The sequence below is a fragment of the Myxocyprinus asiaticus genome, chromosome 44 (assembly GCF_019703515.2).
Source record: "Myxocyprinus asiaticus isolate MX2 ecotype Aquarium Trade chromosome 44, UBuf_Myxa_2, whole genome shotgun sequence".
Taxonomy (NCBI): Eukaryota; Metazoa; Chordata; class Actinopteri; order Cypriniformes; family Catostomidae; genus Myxocyprinus; species Myxocyprinus asiaticus.
The window spans coordinates 33,194,585-33,209,667 of NC_059387.1; the positions used below are offsets into that span (position 1 = coordinate 33,194,585).

At 42.9% G+C, this 15,083-nt stretch overlaps 1 gene segment (V, D, J or C); it reads left to right on the forward strand.

The window, feature by feature from the left end:
• The first annotated feature begins 8,583 nt into the window (after positions 1–8,583).
• On the forward strand, positions 8,584–9,235 carry LOC127434698 (Ig kappa chain V region K29-213-like). The segment is given in 2 exon segments: positions 8,584–8,749; positions 8,885–9,235. Coding segments are annotated over 2 exon segments (384 nt in total).
• Positions 9,236–15,083: the final 5,848 nt, after the last annotated feature.

The window sequence follows — 15,083 nt, forward strand, 5'->3', positions numbered from 1 at the left end:
TAGTGGGAATTGGGCATTCCAAATTGGGAGAAAAGGGGATAAAAAATAAATAAAAACACATACAGCTGACGGAGATCTGCAAGGAGAAATGAGCGAAATCTCTCCGAGTGACATTGTCTGTGCTTACCAAATTCAAACCACTGCCCCCAGTGGCCGAAGCTGGAAGTGTTGTAGACCAGTTTCTGGGTGAAATGTCCACAGGGTGGCACCATAAGAGAGTTGCAGAGGTGGAAAGTAACGAATTACAACTACTCGTTAAAATGAACATTTTTCCAATTTTTCTACTTCAAGTATAAATAATAGTACTTTTACTTGAGTTGATTAAAAATGAAGTATTCAACTTTGCTACAGTTATTTTTCACCACAATTACAAAGTACAAAAAAGGTTTTGGGAAGAAGGTTATAAGCGCAAAATTGGTTAATACACTAAAACGCGCTGTGCGCGGCACGACTGAACACTCAAAATTACATTAAACGATAAAAGAGAAAACATAAACCCATATCTTGGGGTTCTAAAATCTTTTTAAGTCTATCCAAAATATAAATTAAACCTGGAAATAAAGTTTTAGGATTTTGCAGGTGCGATTCACTGAAAAGGGCTAATAGTTGACCGGCTTGTGATGCTCGAATGGCTTGCACATGCAGCGCAAGTCTCATCACACTTTAATAATGTTTAGCCTCCCATTCAGCTGATGAAAACATGCTGCATGATCATGAGGAAGGATTACATCAAGATATAGATTGGAATGCTGGTGCGAAAACTTCATATAAATAAAATAGCCTGCTTCTCTCTCGCTGTTGCTTGTGTGCTAGTGATTACCCCTCTGCGTGATTTTGAAAAATGTACGAAATAATATAAGAAATATTTAAGATTCCACACAATTTCGTGATCAGTACTCAAATAAGCAAATTTGTGACATTAACTGTCTTAACTCATTTTGTATAAAAGGACTGGTTCTGCACATTAGTTTTGTACAGTATGTTAACTTAACAGCCAAAATAATTGGACATACGTGAAAGAGAATAACCTGAAATAGGAATGTGTTTGTCACAATGCACATTATGTAGTTTAGAGACGATTTAGAGACATTTACAAATGTTACAAATGGCTATTTATATTTAAATAAATGTTGTATTCTTAAAATTTTATGTTTGTCCAAGGATCCTCTTGCAGCAATGCAGGTCTTTGGTATTTAGAAGCTGCTAGTTTAGGACCTGTGAGGAGTCTGTTTCTCAAACTAGAGAATGTGATTTACTTGTCTTTTTGTTGTGCATCTGGCCGTCCACTTCCCTCTCCATCCTGGTTAGAGATTCTTTTTTTCAAAACAGTAATGCATGGAATAGCCTTCATCTCTCTAAAACAATGGACTTTAGGAGAAAACAGAATTTCAGGAGAAATGCGTTTCTTTCTGCCTATTTTTAAACCAAAAATTGACTGTTTTGTGTAAATCAACTTGTAAGAACTCAACACCTCAGCAAATAGGGGGGAAAACACTGTATTGTGATTTCCGCATGGTAGCGCACCCATTTTCAATTGTTCTAATAAGAAAATTTTCTTGAGTACCGAATTAGCACTTTAGAATGCATTAAGGAATAGGTGACACATTATTTGTTTGCCATCACAGGTAAAGAAAAAACGGAATAAATACCTCTTAAAACAATTATTTCAAGCCATAATAATAAATTTGCATTGAATGATTTTGCCAGTATTTCTCAATCTAATGCATCCTTGGTGAAAGAAAACATCCTGGTTACTTGCGTAACCTCTGTTCCCTGATGGAGGGAACGAGACGTTGTGTTGATGTAGTGACACTAAGGGTCACTCTTGGGAGCCCGAGACACCTCTGGTCTTTGATAAAAAGCCAATAAAAATTGGCAAGTGGTATTTGCATACCACTCCCCCGGACATACGGGTATAAAAGGAGCTAGTATGCAACCACTCATTCAGGTTTTATGCTGAGGTCCCAACCATTTCAGCGGGTAGTTCAGCATTGTGGCAGGAGGGACACAACATTTCATTCCCTCCATCTGGGAACGAAGGTTACGCAAGTAACCAGGAGATTCCCTATCTGTCACTCACTCGACGTTGTGTCAATGTAGTGACACTAGGGGTCCCTATACAAAACGCTGCAACTGGCTGAACTGTGTTACGTGAACTGCCGGTGTGTGACGGGCAGACCACTGTATGCCTCATAGCCAGCGCACCAGGCCAACACGTAACCTCCCCCAACACTGTTATGAGTGTCGAATGGCCCTTTGGCACAAGTCGACTACCCAAAGGTAGAGATGGGCTAGCCCAGTCGTGGCCTCTTATCCCCTTTTTTTCCACTCCCCCCAAAAAAAGGGGGATTAACCGACTGGGCTGACCAGGTCTAGTCGGGGGGGTGGGGGGGTATTTAAGTGGAAATACGTCACATGGTCTTGCCGAGCTATTTCGGAAGTATGCCATGTGGAGAAGTCCCATGGTAGGTCCTACCCTACGGGGGAGGAGTTACTACAAGCATGGAAACTGGGGCAGAGGGGCCTCTGCTCAAGGAAGACGCAGTTTGCCAACAGGGAAACGAATTAGCGGAAGAAATACGTCTCATGGGGTTACCTACGGGGAACCGCCACATGCAGAGCACCTACCCCAGTACAGGGCTTAGTTAGCACGTGTACTGGGCCAGCAGCGAGCCTCTCTGAAAACTCGTCTGCCACAGGGCTCGGAGAAAATCAACCAGGGAACACAGTTTGTGAACACTACTGGGAGTTAACGGCGCACGTCTTCAGCTCAGGGGAGGTGAAAAGCGCTATGCGCAAGCGATACACCCGGCCGGCTGTCCCAGACTTACCTGCTTGTGTGTGCAACTACATGGGACGAAACCGGTTCCACCCGGAGGTTGTTGAACCTCGCAATGGTGTTGGGTATTGCCCAGCCTGCTGCCCTGCAAATGTCTGTTAGAGAGGCGCCCCTGGTCAAAGCCAGGTTATGGCATCAATGAGCCAGTGGGCGATCCTCTGCTTGGAGACAGCGCTTCCTTTCCGCTGTCCACCAAAGCAGACAAAGAGCTGTTCAGAGACTGATAGATGTGTAAAGCGTGCACCGGACACAGCAATGTCAGGGCTGGGTCTGCCTCCTCCTGGGGCAGCGCTTGCAGGTTTACCACCTGGTCCCTAAAAGGGGTCGTGGAAACCTTGGGCACATAGCCCGGTCGGGGTCTCAGGATCACATGAGAGTAGCCCGGGCCAAACTCCAGACAAGTTTCGCTGACAGAGAACGCTTGCAGGTCTCCTACCCTCTTGATGGAAGTGAGTGCAGTCAGGAGGGCAGTCTTCAAGGAGAGTGCCTTAAGCTCAGCTGACTGCAAAGGCTCAAGGGGGGCTCTCTGTAGACCCTGAAGAACTACAGAGAGGTATGAGGGAATGAGGCATGGTCTGAAGGGATTCAGCCTCCTGGCACCTCTCAGGAACCTGATGATCAGGTCGTGCTTCCCTAAGGACTTACCGTCCACTGTGTCGTGGTGTGCCGCTATAGCAGCTACATACACCTTCAAGGTGGAAGGGGACAGCCGCCCTTCCAACCTCTCCTGCAGGAAGGAAAGCACCGATCCAACTGTGCATCTCCACTTAGCGAACAGGCACCACTTAAAAGGCATACAGGTGCCTCGTAGAGGGGACCCTAGCCTGAGTTATCGTGTCTACCACCGAGGGTGGTAGACCGCTTAGGTTTTCCACGTCCCATCCAGGGGCCAGACATGGAGGTCTGGTCGCGGGTGCCAGAGGTCTGGTCACGGGTGCCAGATGGTGCCCCGTCCCTGAGAAAGAAGGTCCTTCCTCAGGGGAGGAGTGTTAGGTCAGAGAACTATGTCTGGGTGGGCCAGTAGGGTGCTACCAGGACAACCTGCTCGTCATCCTCCCTGATCTTTCACAGGGTTTGTGCAAGTAGGCTTACTGGAGGAAACGCATATTTGCGCAGTCCAGGGGCCAGCTGTGTGCGAGCGCATCTATACCGAGAGGTGTTTCGGTTAGGGCGTACCAGAGCGGGCAGTGGGAGGATTCTTGGGAGGCGAACAGGTCTACCTGTGCCTGTCCAAATTGACTCCAGATCAGCTGGACCGCCTGAGGTTGGAGTCTCCACTCTCCCCTGAGAGTAACCTGCCATGACAGCACATCCGCTGCTGTGTTGGGGTCGCCCGGGTGCTGCTGACTCCAGAGGAGGAGACGGCAGGTGAGTTGTGACATACAACGGGAGCGCAGACTGCCTTGGTGGTTGACATATGCTACCGTTGTCATGTTGTCTGTCCAAAATAACACGTGCTTGCCCTGTATCAATGGCTGGAACCTCCACAGGGTGAGCAGAATTGCCTGCAACTCGAGGCAGTTGATGTGCCAATGCAGCCGCGGGCCCATCCATAAGCCGGCGGCTGCATGCCTGTTGCAAACAGTGCCCCAGCCCGTCTCTGTCATGACCACGACGTGCCTGGAGTCCTGCTCTAGGGGAATGCCTGCCCGTAGAAACTCGAGGTTGGTCCAAGGGCTGAAGAGGTGGTGACAGATCGGCTTGATGACCACACGACCATCAGGACTACCGCCGCGAACCAATCTTGATGCCAGACGCTCGTGAGAATGCGTTTTTACATCAGCATCTTGAACGGGAGTGTGTGTAAAGCCCGGTTCAGTACTCGCAGGTCCAAGATTGGCCGCAACCCACCGCCTTTTTTCGGTACAATGAAGTAGGGGCTGTAAAACCCCTTCTTCATCTCGGCCGGAGGGACAGGTTCTATCGCATCCTTCCGTAGGAAGGTAGCAGCATTTTCGTCCTTCACCGAGGTGAAATGGATACTGCTGAACCTGGGCAGACGCCTGGCGAACTGAATCGCGTAGCCGAGTCGGACGGTCCGGATCAGCCATCGCAATGGATTGGAAAGTGCAAGCTACGCATCCAAGCTCCGAGCGAGGGGGACCAAAGGGACAATCTTGTCAGACGTACCGGCAGGTGGGGCCTCATGGCAGGGCGGATCCCGAGGTGCCACACCATGTTGTGTCCATGCTGAGTCCAGGGACATCGAAGCACTTACCTGGCTCCTTGTGACCACCCCCGGAACAGCCTGGGATGGGGGAGGAAGAGGCCTGTCCTCGTGACCCGTGGAGACTGTCACATCGGGGGTGGATTTGTTTCACAGCTGGGTGCGCAGGGGCAGGGAGACCGGCGTTGGAGCGCCAACCCTGCAAGGATAAAAAGGTGGACGGTGGTCGTGATTACGGCTGTGCACACCGGTTATGTGACCCAGGGAACGAGGAAATCGCTCTTTTGCTGAACTGTTGGGTACCGCAGCAACTTGGGCATGTGGCGAAATAAAATGAAAAAGCAACAAAAGATTCTCCTCCTGGCCCTCCACAAGTGAATGGAGTGGTCTGTTTACCAGCACAAAGGTGGGTTTCGTCGTTGCTGGGTCACCCGTCTCAGGGGTGCTTTGAAGACTTCCATGGGTTCTTGGCAGCCGACCACGAGACGGGTGGTGTCTGCTTCCTGCAGTGGGCTCCATGCCGGGGCTGGGATGAAGGGGCAGGCTGCGGTGGAGCCAGTGCAGTCACTGCAGGGGGATACCCTTCGCGACGAGCAGGATGTGCCGGATAGCCTCCGTCTGCAGCTTCACCATTGAGAACTGCTGGGCAAAGTCCTCGATGGTGTTGCCAAATAGGCCAACCTGGGAGACAGAGGCAGTAAGGAACCGTGCCTTGTCGGCCTCACCCATCTCGACCAGGTTGAGCCAAAGGTGGTGCTCCTTGACCACTAAGGTGGACATCGCCCACCCGAGAGACCGCGCCGTGACCTTCATCGCCTGGAGAGCGAGGTCGGTCACTGAGCGCAGCACCTGCATCAAATCTGGGGCGGAACTACCCTCATGCAGTTCTTTTAGCGCCTTGGCTTGGTGGACCTGCAGGAGAGCCATGGCGTGCAGGGTGGAGCCGGCTTGTCCAGCGGCAATGTAGGCTTTGGCCATCAGGGATGACGTAAACCTACAGGCCTTGGACGGGAGCTTTGGGCATCCACGCCAGGTGGTGGCGCTCTGCGGGCATAGGTGCACCGCAAGCGCCTTATCCACTGGGGGAATCGCCGAATAGTCCCTGGCCGCCCTGCCATTGAGGGTAGTGAGGGCGGGTGAGCTGAAAGATCAGGACCGGGCAGTAAAAGGTGCCTCCCACGATTTTGTCAGCTCCTCGTGCACTTCCAGGAAGAAAGGGACTGGAGCGGGGCGTGGCTGCTTTGAGCAGCACCGCGAGCCCAGGAACCAATCATCGAGCCGCGAGGGTTCAGGAGAGAGCGGAGGGTTCCACTCTAGCCCAACGCTTGCGGCCGCCCAGGAAAGCATGTCCATCATTTCCGCATCAGCCTGTGACTGGGCAATCGTGCCCAAGGGGGGGAGCCCAGCTGAGGCATCTGCATCCGACTGGACGAGCCCGCTCTTCGATGCTGCGCTCAAGAGCTCGTTCTTACGAAAGCAAGCCGCAACCGCAACGTTGCCATGATCATGTTCTCGCAGTGAGTACATGATCCATCCATGAACGCTGTCTCCACTTGGATTGCGCCCAGACACGAAAGACATCGATCGTGACCATCCGAAGTTGAGAGGAAACGACCGCAACCAGGAATAACACACAAACGGAAAGGCATCTTTAAAAAGATGCGTCTTTAAAAAAGACGTTCCGTGTGTGCCGCTCTTTTAGAAAAATATACTCTCTTTTTTCTGCCAAAGCGCCCAGGGGCATTCTCTGCAGTGCACCAGTGCAGAGGAGGGAGAAGCCACTGAAATGCACCGTCAGATCCAGCAGAGGTGAATGAACAGTCAGCTCAGTAAACATTGACCGTTCAGCTCTAAAGAGAAAATCTGAATGAGTGGTTGCATACCAGCTCCTTTTATACCCATATGTCTGGGGGAGTGGCATGCAAATACCACTCGCCAATTTTCATTGGCCTTTTATCAAAGACCAGAGGTGTCTAGGGCTCCCAAGAGTGACCCCTAGTGTCACTACATCGACACAACGTCGAGTGAGTGACAGATAGGGAACATCAATTTCTTTCAAGAACAAAAATGTCTTTGATTTCTAAAAATGGAAGCGTATATACTATATATAATTTAATTTTCATAAAGTAACTTGTAATTACTTGATTAGTTTTTCGGCAAACTACTTATTTACTCTCAAGTCATAATATTTCTCAGTACTTCTACTTGTACTCAAGTTAATTATTTCTTCAGTAGCAGTACCTTTACTTAAGGAAAAAAAATCAGTACTCTTTCCACCACTGAGTTTTAGTTGTAAATGATGTAAAGTCAAAAGGAATGCATATTTTATTAACCCTTCCCCCAAACCCCATCCCCAAATATAACTGTCAGGTGTAAAAATTTAATTTTAGAGCAAAAATTAAAGGATTAGTTCACCCAAAAAAGAAAATTCTCCTATCATTTACTCACCCTCATGCCATCCCGGATGTGCATGACTTTTTCTTCAACAGAACACAAACGAAGATTTTTAGAAGAATTTCTCAGCTCTTTTGGGCCATACAATGCAAGTGAATGGGTGCCATATGACTCCAGTGGTTAAATAAATGTCTCCAGAAGCAATATGATAGATGCAGGTAAGAAACAGATCAGTATTTAGGTCCATTTTTACTATAAATTCTCCTCCCTGCTCAGTCAATGCCCACTTTAACTTTAACTTTCATATTCTTCTTGTGTTTTTGGTATTTCACATTCTGCATGCATGCACCCCCTACTGGGCAGGGAGAAGAATTTATGATAAAAAAAAATAATGGACTTAAATATTGATCTGTTTCTCACCCACACCCATCATATGACTTCTGAAGACATGGATTAAAACACTGGAGTCGTATGGATTACTTTTATGCTGCCTTTATGTGCTTTTTGGCACATTACATTTTTGGCACCCATTTATTTGTATTGTATGGACCAGCAGAGCTGAGATATTCTTCATTTGTGTTCTGCTGAAAGAAAGAAAGTCACACATCTGGGATGGCATGAGGGTGAGTAAATGAGAGAATTTTCATTTTTAGGTGAACTTTTCCTTTAAACCTTCCGAATCGCACCCACCAGTGTTTATGTTATGTGAACACGATTAGTCACAGCTAACATTTAATCCTCATGCACTATTCAGCAGCTGCTCCAAATGGTCCGACTCTGTGATGCGGTTTGGTGACGGCCTCAGTTTGAGTGCTCACATCATCCACTCTTGCACCGGAAAATGACTCAAAATGCCTTAATGATTGGCATTTCTATATTCGCTTAAAGTTCCACATTTAAAATTTGAATGTCTACATTATCTAATACAAAAACACTTTCAAAAAGATGACCTATGACTTCTGATCTTTAACCTCATTCATCATGGTGATCACAGTGATCATTCTACTGTTTCTTATGCTGATGCCGCTCTCTCTCATACTGCATTTAATTGTGCCATTTGGAATACCAGAATCCTTTAGCTTCAGACAAATATGACAAAATGTAAAAATTTTCAGATGCAAACTCATTTTTTTGTTTTGTTTTTGCATTATCTGACGTGACCATCACACTCATTTACATGAACACACTTTGCATTGGCAGCACATGCTTCAGTTGTCTGGGAGTTTTTAATAGTTCAGTGAGTTTGAACACTGAAGACTGAGAACTTCTTCATCCAGAATCTAAATCCACAGCAATCATGACTTTCATCACCATCTTTATCTGGATGTTAACTAGCTACTGTTTTAGAGGTAAGAACAAATAAAAAATAAACTCATTCTACACTATATGATTGATAATGTGAGCTGGAAATAATTTCCTCCTGAATAAAAGAAAAATATTTTATCCACACAGTATACTGATATAATTTTTCTGCCTTCTGTTAGAATCAAGATGTGCAGTGACAGTCACTCAAACACCTGCAGTGAAATCTGTTCATCTTGGAGACACATTTACTATCAGCTGTAAAACCAGCGCTGAAGTTTATCAGAGTTGGGGTTATCAGCCTCTAGCCTGGTATCAGCAGAAACCTGGAGAAGCTCCTAAACTCCTGATAAAAAAAGCAAATGAGTTAGAATCAAATACACCGTCTAGATTCAGTGGCAGTGGATCTAAGAGTGATTTTACACTGACCATCAGTGGAGTCCAGACTGAAGATGCAGGACATTATTACTGTCTGAGTGTACACTGTCCTAGTAGCTGTGTGTTCACACAGTGATAAAGAGTCGTACAAAAACCTCTGTCAGTCAGACTGCACTGATACACTGACAGATACTGCAGCTCCTCATGCAAACACTATCACACAGAGAAACTGAGTGGAGTTCAACTCATATTTGCATCTTCATAAATATTTCATGCAATATCTTTAAATTAAGCATGTCAAATAAAAAAATAAAAAATTCCCTTCTGTCACTCTCACACCAGTACAAAAACTTCCGCCCCGTACAAATATAAAGATATACAGCACCCTAAATGTCTAACGGAGCTGCACTTTAAAATGAACATTCCCACACTCTATTAAGTGTATGTCTCTTTAGACTTAAACTGTCAAGTTTCTAGTTAGGCTGCATTAGTCATGTCATACAGTACATGGGACAAAACAGGCTACAAAACTGAAAGTGAATGAATAATACAAGTTTATGTAGAGGAATTATTCTGGATTAGTCTGTTCAACATGGTCTGAGGCATTCATGTTTGGGTGCAGTCTCATATAGGCAACATTCCAATCAGAACAGACACGTTAGAGCTCAAGTAAATAACACCAGCTTAGGTGACCTTGTTAATTAAATCTAGGATCTCTTCTGACATGTATGGATGTCCAGCCAATGGAAGAATCCGTAAAGACAAACACAGGGACCATGTCCTATCCTAGAGCAAAACATTGATTCAGCATGGTGTCCAGCATGGGGATCCCCATTCAGCCAACATTCTGGTCAGAGAAGACACCTCAAAGCTCAAGATAATAGACATGTGCAAAGGGGAGCTTCTGAATATTTCTGGCCATACAGTGAACCAGATGCTGCTAATGAAAAAACCTCCTATAAAGCTCCCCACATCTGTATGAGTGGTTTGAGGAACCAGATCAGTACATCATGATTCTGTAGAAACGTGGACCATGTCAAAACTTTAAAAGGCATTACTCAAGAACCACAGGAGATCAACTAGATTTTAATTTAATAATTAATTTTCTTTATTTATCACACATTATACATTTGCACATATACGGTGAAATTCTTCTTTTTCACATATCCCAGCTAGGCTGGGGTCAGAGTGCAGGGTCAGCCATGATACAGCGCCCCTGGAGCAGATAGGGTTAAGGGCCTTGCTCAAGGGCCCAACAGTGGCATCTTGGCAGTGCTGGGGCTTGAACCCCCGACCTTCTGATCAGTAACCCAGAGCCTTAACCGCTGAGCTACCACTGCCCTAGATGAGACGTTGACAAAAGATGAGGCTGCAAACATTGCCTTCAGTATGGTGTCCACCACAGGGATCCCCATTAAGGCAACATTCTGGTCAGAAGAGGCATCTTAAAAAGCTAAAGATAATGGACTCATGCAAAGGTGAACTTGTTCATATTTCTGGTTTCACAGTGTACCAGATACTGCTAATAAAATTTTTTTTTTAAAAACTCCTATACGTTCCATTCCAACAATAGATCTGCATGTTTGAAAAGGGCCTTTGATACTAAGTGAAGCCTGACAAGACTCAAGTGAAGTCTTCTGAGAATTCTGAGGCAGCTTCAGCAGAAGAAAGCTGGACTTTTGTGGTCTTGGACAGAAAAAAAAAAAGAAAAAAAAAAAAGACTGGCTCCAGGAGTCTCACATTAAATATTCCTTAAAATACTGGACTGAAAAATATAGTAGTAAAATGTGACAACACAATCAAGAAGGCTTTTCTGGAGTTGATTTTTAATCCGCCACAAGGTTGAGAGGCTTTAACTTATCACTAGTTTATTTATTTAAATGGTCCTGCAGTGTAACAAATTAATTTTTAAAACTCAAAATATTCTTTATAGCCTATCAATTAATACAGTCATAAAAAAAAATATAGGGGAAATCATAAAAAAAAAAAAAAAACACTCATGAAATCTGGCAATCAACAAAGAAAATGCAAAGAAATGAGCATGCACTCCTAAAAATAAAAGGGTTCCCCAAAGAATATTTTGCAAAAGGTTATTAAAAGAATAAACTTTAAAGAATCTTTTGTGCAGTGGGAAGTTTCCATGGATGTTAAAAGTTCCTCCATGCCGATAAAGTATCATTATTTTTAATAGTGTGAGAGGTGTGAATCAGTAATAATATAAAATGAAATATAAATTTCTGCCAGGGTATGCAAACTTTTGAGCACAACTATATATGTGTATATTATATATATGTGTGTGTGTATATTATATATGTGTGTATATATATATGTGTGTGTATATATGTATGTGTATATATAATATATACACATATATAATATACACACACATATATATATATATCTCAATTATATTTTTTATATTTCAAATTTCTTTTCCCTTGTCGACTGTTTCTGTCACTACTAGTGCTGTTTGATTTCAGAAATTATGGAATAGATTCCAGGTTTTTGGAGTTTTTGGATTCCAGTGTAATTTTTTGGATTCTTATTCAAAACACGAGGCAAAGATAAATCTTATAATAAAACTGATAAGCATCATCTATAATTGACAGTATGAATGACAAAAGATCTTGACATAAATTACTAAGAAAATATTGCAATAACAAATATGGGTCAATGCATCAAAATGTGCAATGCCTCAAAAGGATGAATTTGATGGAAAAGTTAACTTACACAAATAATATTAAAAAAGACCATTTCGCCTACACATTGAAATTGTATCATCACTTATTAGTAGAGCTGGGAGTCGAATAAAAATAAGAATCAGTTCTTTCGATTCCAAGGATTGGAAATCAAGGGCTCCAAAATAAATGTAACATTTTATTGTGATAGCATTCACTTAATTTGGATTCAAATGAAGGAAAATATTTAAACGAGATCATTCCATTCCGTAACTAGGAATAAAAGAATGTTTCCTGTGTTTTAGTTTTTTCAAATTTTCAAAAAATTATTAAGGGGTTCCTTTGTTTTACACTTGTAAGTTTTCATTTTGAAAAATGTATTGATGGTGCCATTTTTCACTACCACATACTTTGCAAAAACCAAGGCTTTAGAAACTGAAAAAAGGTCAACTGTTTTCTCAAAATGAGAAAGTAAAAAAAGAAAAGCAACAAAACTTTATTAAGAGAAGAGCTTCTCCCTCTTTGTCTCTCTTATACTTTTTTTTTTTTTTTACTCCTCTGGTCCCCACTTTCTCAATAATCACACAGCAAGATTTCACATCCACACTCAAACTCTGCTTCTTTCTTTTTTTCTTTTTTTTTTTTTGGGGGGGGGGGAGCCATAATTCGAGGGGTTTTTAAAAGCCTCACAGTAACCTGCAGCACCTGTCCTCAATTACCCCAACCCACATCAAATTATCCCATTAGTGAAAATCCCCAAAACCACCAGAAAGAGAGAAAGTGTCTTCCAAAACAAAGCATTGCATAACTGTTCATTGCATGTTTTTAAAAGTCTTTTTATCCAAGAACCATATATATTTCAAAATATTTTCCCTTGTTTTGCTGTTTCCATCACAAATGGTGTTAATCTGTTTGATCCCATACATTTTAGAATAGACTCCGATTCCAGGTTTTCATAATCGACTCCAAGAGTTGATTCCAGACTAATTTTCTCATTTTTAGCAAAGTGAAATACTGTGAAAATAGTGATATGCATGATCTATAATTGACAGTATGAATGATAAAAGATCTTGACATTTTCTAAGTAATAATTAATATTGCAAAAGCAAATATGGGTTTATGCATCCCAATATTTTTTAAACAGTTACCACCTCCCCCTCTGGTGGATGTGCTCATATATTGTTTGTGCATTTGTTTTAAAGTAGTGGTGGTGCCTCTGGTAGGATGGTAGAATTGTGGAAGACTCTTGAAGACAAGGCTTGAGGATCAGGAGCACAGATCAATCAAGCCAGTTCTAATGAGACAGCTTTCCTTAAAGCCCTGGTCAACTGATTCCTCAAAATGAGAATCCCCCTTAAAACCCAAAATAAAACTTTACTAAGAGAACAAAATCTCTCTTATCCCCTCTTTTCCCCACTTTCTCAATAATCACACTCGTCCCTTCACCACACAATATCACATCCACACTCAAACTCCCCAACTTTTTCTTTTCTAAAAAGCCACTAACTAAGAGTATTTAAAAGCCTTGCTGTAACCTGCAACACCTGTGCTCACTAATTAGCCCAACCCACATCAAATTAACCCAGTAGTGAAATACCAAAACCCACCGGGAGGAGGAAGAGAGAGGAGAATTATGTCTGCAGAACAAAAATGGGCTTTTCCCAATCAGTGGGCGTTTGCAAACCATTGAGATTCCCTGCTTTCATTGGATAGTTTAGAAACGCCCATCCTGGTTTGGAAACGCCCATTAATTTGTACTCTGAGATTCCCTTCATTGGATAGTTTAGAAACGCCCATCCCGCCCACAGATCTGAAAACACCCATTACTGTTCTGCAGAGACCTAGAGAGAGAAAAAGTCTTCCAAAACAAAGCATTACACAATAGTTCATTGCATGTTTTTCCACTGATCATGTTAATTTCATGAGGAAACATTCTCACATCAGATCGATCAGATTAGGTCCGGACTTCACTGCCCATCAGTGTGATGTCCACACCAGCTGCAGCGCCCTAAGGACGGCTCTGGCCTTTATCATGGCCAGTGTTCACATATTTGACATACTGCATACTGTATTCTGTACTACAGATGGTGTGCAGTGTGCTACAGTCTTTGAATGTTTCAGATAATGTCAGATAATCATCAGGGCCGGATTGAGACTCCTTGGTGCCCCTGTGCATGAACATATAGAGTTTTCTTATATACAATGATATATATATATATATATATATATATATATATATATATATATATATATATATATATATAAAATCTTCAGTGACTCATGTGCTATTTTCAATGTTTTCTAAAGTCATACAATAGCTGTATGTGAGGAACTGAAATTGCAAAACTGTTTCCTTTGAGACACAAAATGTTCTTCCTCCAGGGGGCACTTGACGATTAGAAAAACGGACCCTCTGTTGATCTGCATTCAAATTTCAGGAAGTTTTTATCTAATTGGAGACATTTTACACGACATAGTACATTTTTAATACAAAAACGATAATTGCAACGATTCATACCTGTGGATGGAAACCCGCTGCAGCACTATCTATACAATATTTTCTTAAACTCCTCATCATTCCAGTAATAATAAACAACTGTGATTGGTCCATCCTGACCACCTCTGAGAAAAGTAACAGGTGCCACGTGACATCACCATTTATGTGCTTCTTCAGCAGCGATAATAAAAAATAAATGAAAGAAACGCAGCCCTGGACCTCTGGACAATAATTTACAGCCGATTAATAATATTAAAACGTTTTGAATAATTACTGAATTAATACAAAAAATGACAATTGCACTGTTTCGTACCTGTGGATGAAAACGCCACAGCAGTATCTATACAATCATTTCTCATCCAGTGATAATAAACGGCTGTGATTGGTCCATCCTATCAGTGCTGAATGTCACGCGATAGTACCATGTATGTGCAGCTCCAGCAGCAGTCTGGACCTCTAGACAGTAATAAAATATTAAAAGTTTTTGAATAAATACTGAATTAGAGATTCAGTGCACTGCACTGTATTGTGAACTGTATTGTAGGTTAAGGGGCCATTCAGACCAAATGCGTTCTTGCACTAAAAAAGCTAGACGCAGTGCAAAGAATACAACAGAACGCAGGGGTCTTGAGATGCGTTTTTAAAAGTTGAAATTCTTTTTAACTTGACATTGCGTCTAAAAAGTGCAAAAAGCAGTGCAAAGGTCAAAGACATCCATCTACTGTATGTTCACATAGCTTGAATTTTCTGTAACTATAACTTTGCAACATAACCAAGGCTTGTGTGTGCAAAGAAAGACTTAATTCAACACATTATGTACAAAAACAA